The sequence below is a fragment of the Perognathus longimembris genome, chromosome 23, assembly GCF_023159225.1.
Source record: "Perognathus longimembris pacificus isolate PPM17 chromosome 23, ASM2315922v1, whole genome shotgun sequence".
In the NCBI taxonomy this organism is placed as follows: Eukaryota; Metazoa; Chordata; class Mammalia; order Rodentia; family Heteromyidae; genus Perognathus; species Perognathus longimembris.
The window spans coordinates 36,659,015-36,674,800 of record NC_063183.1 but is presented as its reverse complement, the minus strand read 5'-3'; the positions used below and the strand labels follow the sequence as shown (position 1 = coordinate 36,674,800).

Here is a 15,786-nt window from a genome sequence, read left to right as displayed (position 1 = left end):
GCTATCCATGCACTGACTGTGACAATAATGTGTAATGAGGCTAAAACTTGCAAGAAATCTCAATTTTAAAAACAAACCTACGTGATAAAACCAACAATCAAAACATACAACCCCAACCAAAATGCATACACATGTAAAAAATGTGTGCATGTTTAGAGTAAAATAGGGAAACACCTCAGGACATTTAAATAGACAATGGTTCTTTTTGTCTCGAACCCTGAAACATAGTAAACAAAAGCAAACTTGAACAAATTGTATTACATAAAACCACAATGCATCTATACAGAAAAAATATGTGTTTTACTTGGAGTGGAAATGGTAAAGCTTCTGTACAGAAAAGAACATACGTTTTTACTCAGAATGTATTTTTTACTCAGAGTAAAAACTATCTGACATTTATCAATATCAATAATATATGTCACTTTAAATTCCTAACTTCCTACAGAAATAAGCAATCAAACCAAAGATTAGCAAAGGGGATGAATAGATCTTTCCAAAGGAAGAAATACAAATGGCCCTAACTATGTAAAAAAATAAGCAACAGGCCTTCATGAAAATATAATTAAAATACAATGAAATAGCATTTCATCCCTATTAGAACATCTGTTAACAAAAAGAAGTAATAACAAATGCTAGCCAAAAGATGAGGGAAAAGGACATATATACTTTTGTTGGGAATTTCAACTAAATATAAAGAAGTAATTGGTTAGAATGATATGGGTAATCTAAAAAAAATGATCCTGAAAATAGAATTATCATATGCTACAATACCAGGCTCTGGATGTGTACACACACACCACACACACACACCACACAAGAAATGTAGTTATCATACCAAAGACATAGTTGCCTGTCCATATTTATTGCTATCATATATAGCAATCATATACAACAAAAAGTGAAAGGCCTATGTTAAATAAATCAATCTACATGTAGAAAGAAAATTACCTAAAAGTTAAAATTAGAAAGACCATCAACACATGCTAGTGATTAAGAAAGTTTGGGAGGGGCAGAGAGAAAAGGGTAGATAACAGGAAACTGGGTTAGAACAACTCACCTTGCAGGCACTCACTGAAACATCATAATTCCACTAAAACATACAAATAAATATATACATATGACATATATGTGTTTATGCCCAACTCAAATTACTCTATTTTGTTTTGTAACAACACAGATGAAAATTGTTACAAAGTTTAATCTTTTAAATCTCCATCTTATCAATGAAAAAAGATATTCAGCAGTCTAAAATGCAAGTTGTTCTATAAGCATATAGACATGAGACAATTACATTCAGAAATTATCTAGGAATGAGGTCTGAGAATATATTCATAAATCCTTGCAAGGGAAGAGGAACAGTAAAATGTCATGGAATAATATGAAAGAAAACACTCTCTTCCATCTAAAGTATACATTGTTTTCATTCTTTTCCTATACTCCTTCCTTCTTTTTCTGAATTCTCACCTCTACCCTTTGATTTTTCATTTACTTACTTTTTCCAGCCAGTTCGATATTACTGAACTCTTGATTATAAACTTGAGGTAGCATAGTAAGTGAGGAAAACAGTACCACTAATCATGACTTTTCATCTTTTTCTGTACTCAGGCTGTCTGAAATCAGCTCCTCTGCCCAGTAATGAATCAACTCAATGGCTCCATGGTTTCTGAGTTTGTGCTACTGGGTCTCTCCGATTCTTGGGAAATGAGGGTTTTTCTCATGTTGACATTCTCCTTGCTCTACTCAGGAATTATTCTGGGAAACCTCTTCATTGTGTTTTTAGTTATTGCTGACTCTCACTTGCACTCTCCTATGTATTTCCTGCTGGCCAACCTGTCCTTGAACGACGTGTGGGTTTCTTCCACCACAATTCCCAAGATGATCTCAGATATTTTAAAAGAATACAAAGTAATTTCTTTCCAAAGCTGTATGACACAGATCTGCTTCATCCACATCATGGGAGGCGTGGAGATGGTATTGCTCATAACGATGGCATTTGACAGATACACAGCAATCTGTAAGCCTCTTCACTACTTAACCATTATGAGCCCTAAAATCTGTGTTTTGTTTGTGGTCCTTGGCTGGGTCACAGGAGTGATCCATGCCATGTCTCAGTTTTCATTTGTCATAAACTTGCCTTTTTGTGGTCCTAACAAAATAGATAGCTTTTATTGTGATTTCCCACGGATTATAAAACTTGCTTGCACAGATGATGCCAAGTATGAGTTGGTGATCGCTGCCAACAGCGGGTTCATGAGCATGGGCACCTTCCTCCTGCTGCTCCTGTCCTATGCCTTCATTCTGGTCACGGTGTGGAAACGGTCTGCAGGGGACGTATCCAAGGCACTCGTAACTCTGTCAGCTCACATCACTGTGGTTGTTCTCTTCTTCACCCCATGCATATTTCTCTATGCATGGCCCTTTCCAACATCATCAATTGACAAATATCTGTTTATTGCTGACTTTGCTATCACCCCTGCCTTAAATCCTGTCATCTACACATTAAGAAACAAAGACATAAGGGTAGCAGTTCAAAGACTGAGGAAACAGGGTCATTTTGGCAGACTTTGCTGACAAGATCTGTTTTTGGAGTTCTGAGTACATTGATGTGTTTACTGAGTATCTTACCACTTGCCTGACACAACAGAATATGCATCTCTCTCACTGCACTGAAATCTACTCTGGTCTTTGGCATACACTTGCTATTTCTACTGTGGGAAATGAGAATCCATTTTCTTATTTCTGGAAACCAAAAAATATGTTGTATGATCTAAAATGTGATCATTTGAGCATAAGAAAGGATATAATGACATCCATTCTCTTTTCCCATGAGCTATTAATCTCCAAACCTGCATGGTGCCCTAACAGGAGCCATCAGGTCAAATGGATATACATTTAGGATAAGGACCAATACGAGGCTTTTTTTCCTTCGAAAGTACACTGAAAATAACTTCATGGGTGTCTTATTTAGAAGTGATTTTTAAGGCATCACTTGAAGAAAGATAATAGGAAATGTTATGTGTCTGTGGCCCCATCTACCAGACTTTTATTTAATTTAGAATTGTCTTACTGAAGGACAAGGCATCTAGAGTTTTTCTAAACTTTCCAAGATGTATGACTTTCTTGCCACATCTACTCTGTCTGAAAAAAAAATAGGTGTGTTTATTTTAAAAGGTGTGTCCAAGGCCAGGTGCCAGTGGCTCACACCTATAATCCTAGCTACTCAGGTGACTGAGATCTGAGGATCACAGTTCAAAGCTGGCCCAGGCAGTGAAGTCCATGAGACTCCATCTCCATTTAGCCACCCAAACCAACAACAACAAAAGGCCAGAAGTGGAGCTGTGGCTCAAACAGTAGAGTGCTAGCCTTGAGCAAAAAAGCTCAGGGCCAGTGCCCAGGCCCTGAGTTCAAGTCCCACAAAGGGCAACAACAACAAAAGCAAGCTATCCAGACTGGCAAGTAGATTTTGTTCTAGTCACACTAAAATCACTCAGAAATAAAAGTAAACTTACAGAGGTACAGGTTTCCCTCTTCTTAATTTTACTTTGTACAGCATCACTGGTTCACAGGCAAAGCCAATCCTGTCCTCTGAGAACATGCTATCTCCTCAGCACCCATTTACCCAAGCCAGAGTTCAAGACATCCACCACCATAAGGGCGGTTCACCCAGTTACTGCACCCAGAAACAGAGGAACAGTTCAGTGGATGGGAATGAAGAATCCTGTCAGACATGCCCAGTGACTGACAACGCGCATCATGGTGCAGACTTTCTGGTTCCCTCAGAGCAACACAGAGAATAAAATAAAATATTAACTGGAAAGCAAAAGGACTGAAAACCCTCTGAACAAACAGAGATAGACAGACAGACCGAGATAAATTATTAAATTAATAAAACTAGAGTTAAAAGGGGATATCAAATAAATGTGAATGAAATTCAGAAGATCATTAGGGATATTTCAAACATTTGTGTTCTGATACATAAGGTTTCAAGAGAAATGGCTAGGTTTCTGGGAGTATGTTCCTGACAAAATTGAACCAGGAGCATACTAACCAACTAGACAGATCTACAAAAAGCAATTATATTGAAGCAGGAATAAAGTCTTTCATCAAACAAATGGAAGTAACCACATGGATTCTCTGCTGGATGCTACTAAGTCTTCAAAAAAGAAAGAATACCAGATCTCCTTAAGCTGTTCTGCATTCTATGAAGCCAGTATTACCCAATACTAAAACTAGATGAGCACAGGCCAACAAGAACATTATAAGCCAATTGTCTTTATGAACATAGATGCAAAAATTCTTGAAGTTATCTTTATAAATCTAATTCAAACACACATCCTGAGTTTCCTAAAGAAAGCTGTACCATCAACATTTGTAATGACTTACTGAAGTCTCAGGTTGCACTATTAACATATTCCACCATTTGTAACAGAAAACAAAATCTGGTTTACACAGCTTTGTCTTGATCTCAGAGCACTTTACAGAAAACTGTTAACTGGTTTTTGCCATTGTGGTGATAGGTTTTTTTTTTTTCAAATTTTTATTATCAAACTGATGTACAGAAAGGTTACAGTTTCATACGTTAGGCACTGGATACATTTCTTGTATGGTGATAGGTTTTTACTCCTTTTTCCACACAGACTCTGGAAATCCATCTTCTTATAGACAATGGATGTGGGCACATACAATGTGTATACACGCAAACACAAGTTCTGACTTTAAGGGAAGGATACAATGCTACTGGTGACATGGTGGAGGTGGAGATATTGTGCACATAGGAGGAAAGGATGCATGCTCTCACTTACAAGCAGAGCATCGCTTAAGTTGAATGAACAGAAGCAGAGCAGGATTCTGGTGACCAGGACTAGGCTGGCCAAGGATGCAGAGAGAGGTGATCTGCATGGGACCTTGAAGATCCCTCCATGCTGTCACAATGGCCACACTCCTTTTTCAAGGTGCAATATTCCTTGTCTATATGTTTGGAACACATTTTTCCTTGCGTCATCTCTACATAGTTACTAAACAGTTTCCATGTCTTGGTTATTGTGAAGACGGTTTAAATAAAGGAGAATGTAGGTATCTCTTTAAAATTCTGACTCCATTTGCTTTGTAGTTATACCCAGGGGTGGGATTTCTGGGTATTAGGGTCATTACATTTTAGCTTTTTAAGGAGTTTCTGCACTTTTTCATAACTTTGTACCATTTCAGCTCAGTATATGACCAGTGTGCAAGGGCTCCAGTTTCTCCATTCTTGAACCAGATATCATTATTCTTATTGTTATTCTTCTGTCTTAACATTCTTTTTTAAATTTTTTTTGCCAGTTCTGAGGCTTGAACTCAGGGCCTGGACACTGTCCCTGAGCCTCTCTGTGCTCAAGGCTCAAGTGCACTCTACCACTTGAACCACAGTGCCACCTCTGGCACTTTCTGTGTATATGGTACTGAGGAATCGAACCCAGGGCTTTATACAAGCTTGGCAAGCACTCTACCACTAAGCCACATTCCCAGCCCCGTCTTAACATTCTTATCTTCCATAGTCACTTGTATTTAACTAGGCTAACTTGAATGCAGTGCTGAAAAGTGTGCAGTATTACATGAAGCCTTCAATTCAGAGAGTTTTGTTTTTACTTTTTTCCCACATTGTCATTAGTGTCAATTAGCTGTATAAGGACATTTCATATTCACATGTCCATATATGGATGCACTGTATCTTGATGAAACTCAGTCCCTATATAACTCTTCATTTTCCTTGTCAAACCAGTTTGAACTTGCTCTATTGTTCTATTTTCACATATTTATGCTGTACATTTTTACTACAGTTTTTACTATAGTCAACTCTCTTTAGTCTCTGCATTTGCCTACACGTACATTAGGACCCACATACTGCAAATTAGGTGATTTACTTTCCAGTCATTCACATTTTTAATTTGTTAAGAGTGGTAGTCCACAGTTTTTCACATAGGTACACACAGTATTTTACTCAGGTTGATGACTTCAATTTCACTTTCCCCACCTCCCCTAGCCCTGGTTATTCAACAGCTTTTAGTGAGTTTCATTTTGCTACCTTCATTCACAGAAACAATGTACTTCAGTGAAAGTTCTAAGCTAATGCTCCCTAAGGAATATGGAAGTAAAAGTCTTTCCAAATATGGCCTAATTTAAATGCCTGTCTGGAAGCATTCCAGTCTCATATCTATTTTTTCAGAGTATTTATACCATGGCAAGATGAAACCAAGATTGACCACCTTGCTCATCACAGAAGGAATTCTGCAGGTAAGTACATGACACATTTTGGGTTTTGTTTGTATACTTCTATGGCAATGACTACTTTAAGAATAATTTTAGGGTTGTTGTTTTTTTTAGCAGTTTTTGTAGCTCTCTATCTATTGTGCCATTCTGAATATGTTACATAGTTGGTATATTTACCAAAGTTGTGAAGATTTAACAAACTAATTCTTAAGACTTCTAAACCCCATGTAATAGTTTTATACATACCAGCCAACATCCCACAATCTTAGAAGTTTTCAGTCTCAGAACTGAGGGCAACATGGTTATTATCAGACAGTTGAATAAGATGAAGAAGGAAATAGAAGAAAAAAGAAAGAAAAAGAAATGAGTAACCAAGGAGTGAAAGGAGAAGAGAATAATAAGGAAACATGGAAGGAAAGAAAAAGTTAGAGGCAAGGAGAGGGGGAAAAGGAAGAACTGATAAAGAACTTATCTGGTTAATATAAATATTTCCCTGAAATCAATTTAAATAACATAGGGAAGAGTTTAAATATGAATGAACATAGAGAATTTATGCTATCTCCCATGATTGACAGAAATGAAAGTAGCTGTCATCTGTGTTTCATTTAAACTAGTCTTACCAATCTTATCAATGAGGGTGATTCAATGAATAATAAAAATGGCATTGCTCAGACCAAGGAAACAATAGTTTTACAGAAATACACTCAATGGGAAAATTCATAAATAAATAAAAACTATTTATTGCTAGGAATAGCCTGATTAGCAGGCTCTTTTGTAAAAGCATTCTATCTTTAGTCATTTGCTGAACTGTTTCTACAGTTTATAGTAAGCTTTGGTTCAACTCAGTCTGCTCAGAAACATCCCTTTAGTAATAGATTTGTTTCCCTGCCTTATGGATAATGTTGGTCATATATCATTACACGAGTTCCCTGTTTTCACACTGGTAAAAAATAAACAGGTTCCAAATACATCTTGCAGATATTCACTAAAGACATTTATTTCTGATTCTCTATAAAAGATATAAACTCTGGCTTAGAAAAATTGTTGACAGAGAAATTTTACTGCCGGCATTTTAAATTTAACTACACATTTTAACACCTTGATATACTGTTCTGATAGATAAAATTACTGACTTTCCTTTCTATCCTGAAATTCTTCCCTTCTTAGCCATGAGGCACAAAATCCACAGGCAAGAAACAGTGAATTTGGGCTGTGGACAATGCTGAAGTGGTAGAGCACCATTTTAGAAAACACCAGGCCTTGACTACAAACAAACTATTGAAAAAGGGACACTTATTTTAAATTCCAGGTTTGCTGAAATGCTAAGGTTTCTGTTTGGTTTTGTTCCCACTCATTGGACCCTAAACATTAAGTTTTTGTTTCTGTTCCAGACCTTCTGGTTCACCACGTTCTCTTCCCATCTCATTGGAACAGAGTTCAAGAAATGGAGAAAGGAAACCAGTCTGTGGTGTCTGAGTTTATTTTCCAGGGGCTTTGTGCCTCCAAGGAGCTGCAGATCTTCCTCCTTCTGACATTTTCTACACTCTACCTGCTGACTGTCGTGGGTAATCTCTTCGTGGTGCTGCTGATCATCAGGGACCACCATCTCCACTCGCCCATGTACTTCCTGTTAGCTAATCTCTCCTTTGTTGACTTCTGCCTCTCCTCAGTAACCACACCCAAGCTGACCACAGACCTCCTGCAGGAGAATAAGACCATTTCCTTTGGGGGCTGCATGAGCCAGATACTGGGTGTGCATTTCTTTGGAGGGGCTGAGATGACAATTCTTGTGACAATGGGTTATGACCGCTATGTGGCCATCTGCAAGCCACTCCATTACTCCAGCATCATGGACAGGCAAAAGTGCATCTGGTTAGTTTGGATAGCATGGATCATTGGCTTTTTGCATTCTCTAATTCAAATGGTCACAATTGTGGGTTTGCCCTTCTGTGGACCCAGAGTAGTAGACAGCTTCTTCTGTGACATTCCCTTGGTTATGAAATTAGCCTGTATGGAAACTGACACTTTGGGAAGGGTGATAAATACTAACAGTGGCATTTATGCCACAACTTGCTTCATTCTGTTGATGATCTCTTACACTTACATCCTATTAACTGTCTTCCTTCGTTCTAAAGACGGTGCATCAAAGGCACTCTCTACCTGTACCTCCCACATTGTTGTGGTGGTATTGTTCTTTGGACCCTGCATTGTCATCTTTTTAGGGTCAGTCAACATCACCTGGGTGGACAAGTTTCTGTCCGTGGTTTATACACTCATCACACCTGTCCTCAACCCAGCCATCTACACACTGCGAAATAAAGAGATTAAGAATGCCATAAAGAGGTTGTGGGCATCGCTATCAAACATGAAACCCTAATTTTGAATCCCTGTACCTCAAATAAAACAAGAATACCATAAAAAAAACTGACATATCATTATACGAACCCAAGGTATGATTGTTAGACATATCACATAATCAAAAATTCACTCTATGTGCCCAGTTAAGCTACATTTTCACCTGTAAATTGAACTTTATACAACACTCATACATGCTTTCCATTATGAAGATATATTCACCTGTTACATACTAAGAATCACACTCCTTAGTGAAAACAATAGCTCTTTTAGAATATTCTTTTGTTGTGTGCCCAAAGATTACAGGGTAACAATAATGAAAACTAAAAGTACCATTTCCCACAATTTATTAACACCTATTTATGTTTCTAACACTATGCAAGGCATTTTACATAGATCAGATATTAGTTTCAAAATCACTCTGAATTGTCATTATTCCCATTTCTATATAAGTTATATGTCTAACTTATCTAGAGATGATACTAACGCATGAAGTGGTACATCCATATGGAAAACAAAATAACTGCATCAAACCACAATACTCTTACCCTTCTTTTCTATATTATAATTTCTGTGATTGTTTAACTCTTATTCATGTAAGTGCAGAGCATCCTTTGAGAGTTTTTCCTTAAATATGTAGGAAGAATTATTTGTATAATATGAAACATTTTTCTGTTAGTAAATTATTTTATGATTGGTTTTGTATAACTTGAAGAAATATCAAAGCAGGAGTATGGGAAAGGAGAAGGGTGTTCATTGTTTCAAAGCAAAAGAAATGCAGAAAGATGAGAAGAGAGCATAGGAAGACCTGTGGATGACAACGCACTGCAGCTGCAGAGATCAGACCCCATGGCGATGGGTTAGAGGCCTAACACTCATCCTGCTTGTGAAGGAAACCCTTGCCTGTAACACCCATGTCCATTACACATTAACACACTTACACATAGATAGAAAACACATTTGGCATATATGCAAATATATACTAATATATGATATATATTAAAATACTTCAAAAAGCAAAATCCCTGGTGTCTGAATAGCATTGTGGGTGCACTAGGCAATGCCAGGTATGCCAACATTCAGTCTTTTTAAATATAGTATCTTAATAATTTTTCATATTGCATGCTATTTTATGATGTCTGGCATTTTCTGGGTATAAGTATATGACATCTTTACAATATCTTACTATCTACTTTATTCCCCATGTACTAAAGAATCTTGGAATTTTTTGGATCTCATGTCTATGCTAATATCTACAAACAATAGTTAAAATCAGTCTTTTTTCTCTAATGCCAATAAAATGAAGGACTTTTGATACCAATATGATTTACTGAAGAAAATCATGTAAATAATTGTAGTTGTGGTAGCCACAAGCCAGATTATTGTGGCAACATCACTCGTGTCTGTGTACAGATCTGCTTGAAGACATGAGGTGAAACTTTAGGATACATTTGGGGTGAACTTATTTTTCCTTTGCTCAGTAATATAGATCTTCACTGTGAAGAGTTATTTCATAAGTGATGTGAAGCCTGTGTATAATTGCTTTTCTCACCTGGTTGCGGAAACAATACAACAGCTGAGCATCTTGACCAAGTTCTTGCTAGAACACATCATTATTTCATGAAAACTTAAAAGTAAGATCCTATGGTCCAGCTGGTTTGCAAGAAAAGGAATTTTATTTAATTCACCATCAGTTCAATGTAAGTATATACATGTCCTAAAAAGTTGTGTTTCAAAAAGAATCACAATGGAGCCTTTAAAATGATTTTGAATCTGAATACTAAAAAAGTTTAAGTGTAGAAAATACGGAGAGTGTAGTCTCTGTCATGCTCCCAATAGGATTGCTAGATATTTAAAGATAATTTTATGTTAATGAATAAAGTACCTATATCAAAAAAGCTTACATATAAAAGGAAACCAGATTAAACTGAAGTTTCTATTTGAAAGTCAAAACAAATCAACAAAAATACAGACATTATTTCCAAATACTAACAAAACTTACAAGATTTATTAAGAATGAAATGAAAAGGTACACAAATAAAGCCAAGAAGGAAAAATATGGCAAAAAAAAACCATCACACAATATATTAAGAAATTTAACTTTTTGTATGAAATGGAACAATTGCTATTTAAAATCTACTCACTAAAGCAAGTTAGAGTATGTTGTTTTTTAAATCAATAATGCTTATTTTTTAAACATTTGATTGCCATTAATTAGCTGTACAAGGAGGTTCCATTGTGCTATTTCTCTACATTTCTATGATGTACATTGGTCAGTTTATCCCTCTATAATTGTACTTGATCCCCACCGTCCCCTTCTCAAAAAGAAAAATTCAGTAATTTTCATTGTTCTATTTTCAACAAGTATGTAAAGTAGTTTGATCCTATTCACCCTCACTCCCCCTGCCCCTCCCAGTGATACCCACTACCCAGTAGAAACTTTTAAATCCTGTTATTCTTGTTTAGTCTATAGTAACTGTTTAAAGATATTTCTCTGTAATACTCATAAATGCATGTTCCTTTTATATTTCAATTCTCATTCTTTTTTTTTTTTTTTTTTTTTTTTTTTTGGCCAGTCCTGGGCCTTGGACTCAGGGCCTGAGCACTGTCCTTGGCTTCTTCCAGCTCAAGGCTAGCACTCGGGCACCTGAGCCACAGCACCCCTTCTGGCCGTTTTCCATACATATGGTGCTGGGGAATCGAACCCAGAGCTTCATGTGTAGGAGGCAAGCACTCTTGCCACTAGGCCATATTCCCAGCCCTCAATTCTAATTCTTAAGTGACATACTGTTTTCTAGCTTATACCCAAGGAGTTGGCCAATACATTTACCATAAAAAGCCTCATTATTTCCACCATTGACTTCCTGGAAGTTAATGCCTCTACCTTAATGAAATACCATCCTTTCCCTGTGTTGTTTCCTTATGAAACGGACATGCACGAATGGAAGTCAGGGAAAACCTGAAAAGCAGTCCAGGGTCAGTCACACTAATGCTTCTGAAATGGATTCTGTGAACTTGTAAGAAACCCCATGTAAGTACATTTAACCCATGAAAACACCCTGGTACTTTACAGAAAAAATCCACATAAAATAATATCAGGAATTGAAACACTTTTTTGTCCTTAACACTGCCATATTTCTCAAATGATTACTTGTCATTTATTAAAACATGCATGGAAGGAACAGTTAGGAATGCATTGTGGTAAGTGAACATTGTACTTAGCCAGATACTGGTGCCAAAATCATATTGTCACTGATTCTGGTAACTTTCCATAATTCAACAAACATCTAGTCACAGATTTAAGATGATATTATAGAGACACAAAATTAAGTCTCAGACACAGAACTGGTCAATTTTCTGCTACTCATTATGTCTCATGGGACTTGACCTTTGGGAAAATGAAAGTTCATAGAAGTCTTATCTATGGAAAATCAGTAATGGAGTCTATGTTGGTCATTATTCCCAGTTCTGCCAATTAGTTTCATTCCTAAGGGATAAGATTTATTGATAACTATCTTACTGGAATGTAACAATGAATTTAAAAGGAACAAGTTCTACTTTTCATCTCTTGAAATCCTCAGGGTGAAATCTATGCCTTCATAGATAAGTAGGGTGCCCAACCTAATTGCCCAGCATCAAACTGCATTATCACCCTTCTCATGGGTTTTGCTCTCAATGAGCCTTTAGTCTTTTCATCTCTATTTGCCTTCATTGGCTTACTTAACTGAGTAATGGGATTTTTTTTCCTTGTTGGAAGCTTCAGATTTTCTCATCTCTGAAGCTTTGCACAGGCTAAGCATTCTGTATTTAATCTATTTATCTATTAACATATCTTCATTCTTCAGGTCACCAGTTTTATCATTTTACAAGGGAAAGCTTCCCTAAACCTGTTTCGATGCAAGGGTCTCCATTTTATAACATCACTCACACTGAATTTCTATACTCAATATCTGTCTGTCCCGGGGCTGGGAATATGGCTTAATGTCAAGAGTGCTTGCCTCTTACACATGAAGCCCTGGGTTCGATTCCTCAGCACCACATACAGAAAAGGCTAGAAGTGGCGCTGTGGCTCAAGTGGTAGAGTGCTAGCCTTGAGCAAAAACAAGCCAGGGACAGTGCTCAGGCCCTGAGTTCAAGCTCCAGGACTGGCAAAAAAGAAAAAAGAAAGAAATATCTGTCTGTCTCATTATATTTGAAGTTCCATATGAGTAAAGCTACACTGATATAAACTCAAGAACACAATGAAAGTTTTTAAAAATTACAATGTGAGCAATTTAGTGAACATTTCTTAGGCTTTCCTCTTACATTCAGCCAAATTTTGGATAAATAAGTCACTGGCTCTGACTTCCCTCTCCTCAGTTAATTTTACCTAGCTTTATCTTCTCAAGTACCTGTGGCAAAATACTGATGAGATACTTTGGCAGGCTGACTTTAACATAAAAACTAAGGCAATCTTGTCTAGAATAGCTTTGAACAGCTCAGCCGAATGCCTTCACTCTCTCTGGTTCTACTGGGTCCATGAACTCAACACTAGCATCTTATGCTCCATGGATGCCCCCAAAGCCTGCAACTGCTGTGCAGATCCCTGTGTGGGGATCTCCCCCTGGGAAGGAGCTTTCAAATCAGCATGCTCTACACCCCGACTGGCTCTGCTTACCTTAATACACTGTTATGCCTGATGCCTCAATGCCCACGTGCACAAGGACACACTAGCACAGGGGTTGACTTGCATTGGTAGGGAAACTTTCCCTGCCAAAGGCCATTTGTGTATTTATAACATCTTTTATTTGGCCATACAAAATGATCAATAGAGGCAGATGGCCACAGCCTGGTAAGAAGTGTCTCTGTCTGTCATGAGCCAAATGCACAAGTACCTGACTCCTCACAGCCTGTGGCTCGACAAACCACCCTCCAGGATAGAGTGAGCAACTCCTCACAGCCTATAGCTGGGCAGTCCACCCTCCAGGATAGAGTGACCAACTCCTCACAGCCTGTGGCTGGACAGTCCACACTCCAGGTTACCATGGATTATTCTATTGCTAACTCAGTTACAGAGGAGTCCTGTGTGAGTCAGTACAATGGAGTTTTCCTCTAATCTCACTGTAATTATTCTCCCCCTGAGCACTGAAAATGCTACCCCATCTTTTGATCTGGCATATTTTTAAGCATTTCTGCCCAAATAATTCTCCATTGTTTATCTTTTTTTATCTTTTGGTGTTCATCCTTGGGCTTGAGCTCAGGGCCTGGGCACTGTCCCTGAGCTTTTCTGCTCAAGGCTGGTGTTCTACCACTTGAACCACAGTCCCACTTCCAGCTTTGTTTAGAGATGAGAGTCTCATGGACTTTCTTGCCCAGCCTAGCTTCAAACAGAGATTCTCACATCTCAGCCTCTTAAATAGATAGGATTACAGGCATGAGCCACCCATGCCAAGCTCCAGTTTTTATCTTGCTTATTTTCACAATATCACTATTTTTCTTTATTCTTCTTGTTATTATTAAGTAGTTATAGAAAGTGCCACAATTCCATAATGTAGGGTCTGCTTTCTCTGCTCTGGCTCAAATGCTTATTTTCTCTCTTATTACCCTCGTATCGTCCTCTCCCCTAACCCTCGGCCTGCAGGTCTGTCAGGGTGAGACGTAGGGGCGGCTCCGGTCTGGCGTGCGCGTGTCCCGCGTGGCAATGTGACCACTATCCTACCCTGGGAGCTACGTACATAGACCACGGAGTCAGCTTCTGAGAGCGAACTAACTTTATTGAGAGAGGGACAAGGGGAGATGATCGGGGGAAGGGGGTTGGCCAGGATTCCCATAGGCCACGAGCTGTCAGGTTACCTCCAAGGGGCTGGTCACTTGACCTCCAAGGGGCTACGTCACTCTGAGCGCGCCAAACCAGGGCGGGGCTGGTAGGCGCCAGGCTGGCTGCCAGCTAAGTTGGGGGTCTATTTGCCTGACCGGTTTCTCTGGATTCCAATGTAGAGAAGATGGAAGGGCCGCATTCCCCAGCTGGGGGAGGTGCATCAGGCCCCTTCCATCTAGGGGGGAAGATGGACCCCAACATCTGCCTCTTTTATATTTTTTTTTTCGAACAGCAGGAGGCGCCCTACTCGAGAGCGTGCCATGTCTTAGGTTGCCCCCCCCCCAAGGGGAGTCTTACCTGTCTCGGGCTAACGCCCTAGCTCTTCAGGCTGACCTTCCTGCCGGGCTGGCGGGCCCGATGAGAGGCCTTGGGGAGAGTAGGATTGGCACTCGAAAGAGAGCCTGATAATTTTTCCGGTGCCGGCGGACCTTACTGAGCAGCAGGTCCTAGGGTTTGAGTGACGAGCCTCTTGGGGTTCTTATATGGCTAAAAGGCCAAAGGCCACTTGGTACCTAGACAGCTCTGGCCCATCGCTTACAACAAGAGACCCAATGTAAACATAAGGTAAATGGGAGCATAAAGCAGACATGAGCATAAACAATCGTAATACAAGGCAAATGCAAACATGAGCAACTGTAACACATGAGCAATTGTAACACCTGAGCAATTACAACAAGGCACAAGGCAATGGAGGGTCTCTTATCGGGGTCAGTCCACGGAAAACAGGAATTCTGGTCCAGTCTGGTGTCGCTCAAGGCAGCGCAGATGGCTCTTCCTTCCCTCGATGGTGAGGTAGAGGGGCAGGTTCAGGTCCTGGTGATGTGGCAGCCAGGATGCTGGTAACTTAACAACTGAGGTTAGTAAAACACTTCACAGTAAACATTACAGCAAGGTGCCAATACCTTACTTATTATAAACATTTATAATGAAACATTAAAGTGTCCAAGTCCTTTAGCTCCTATTTCCCTCCAATGGGGACCCCCGAGATAAGCAGCAAAGGGGGGAGCGAAAGGGAGGGACAACCGTGCAAAATTTCCCTTTGGTCCTTGTGCAAGGCTGTGGGCCACGCTGCCACAGCAAACGTTACTCCAAAGGGCGTCAGGCAGGGTCCAGGGAAGAAACAGGGCCAACACTGGGTCCAGGTCCATCGCTGGTGCAGGCAGGCTTTCCCGTTTCTCCTTAGAAAATTCCACCTCGGTCTTTGCTTTCCTGAGAGGAAACAAGGGGAGACATCCCTCAAGGGCAGGTGCCCTTGGGTGGTCATTCTGTTGGACAATATTTTACATCTCTAGCTGGTATCCAGATTGGATTCGGTTCCCCAGTAGGGA

General features: G+C 39.2%; 2 protein-coding genes across 2 annotated transcripts; both read left to right on the top strand.

Annotated features, from left to right (window-relative positions):
* Window positions 1-1,635: 1,635 nt before the first annotated feature.
* Window positions 1,636-2,571, top strand: LOC125340466 (olfactory receptor 4F15-like). Its single transcript, XM_048332082.1, has one exon. It carries the CDS (start codon window positions 1,636-1,638, stop codon window positions 2,569-2,571), a length of 936 nt encoding a protein of 311 aa, XP_048188039.1.
* A 5,116-nt stretch (window positions 2,572-7,687) lies between these two features.
* On the top strand, window positions 7,688-8,623 carry LOC125340465 (olfactory receptor 4K3-like). The gene has a single exon (XM_048332081.1). The coding sequence runs from the start codon at window positions 7,691-7,693 to the stop codon at window positions 8,621-8,623; it is 933 nt and encodes a 310-aa protein (XP_048188038.1). The 5' UTR covers window positions 7,688-7,690.
* Window positions 8,624-15,786: the final 7,163 nt, after the last annotated feature.

What these genes read in the sequence shown, in the direction of transcription:
- LOC125340466 (XM_048332082.1), top strand. Translation starts at nt 1,636, where the DNA reads ATGAATCAACTCAATGGCTCCATGGTTTCTGAGTTTGTGCTACTGGGT.
- LOC125340465 (XM_048332081.1), top strand. Translation starts at nt 7,691, where the DNA reads ATGGAGAAAGGAAACCAGTCTGTGGTGTCTGAGTTTATTTTCCAGGGG.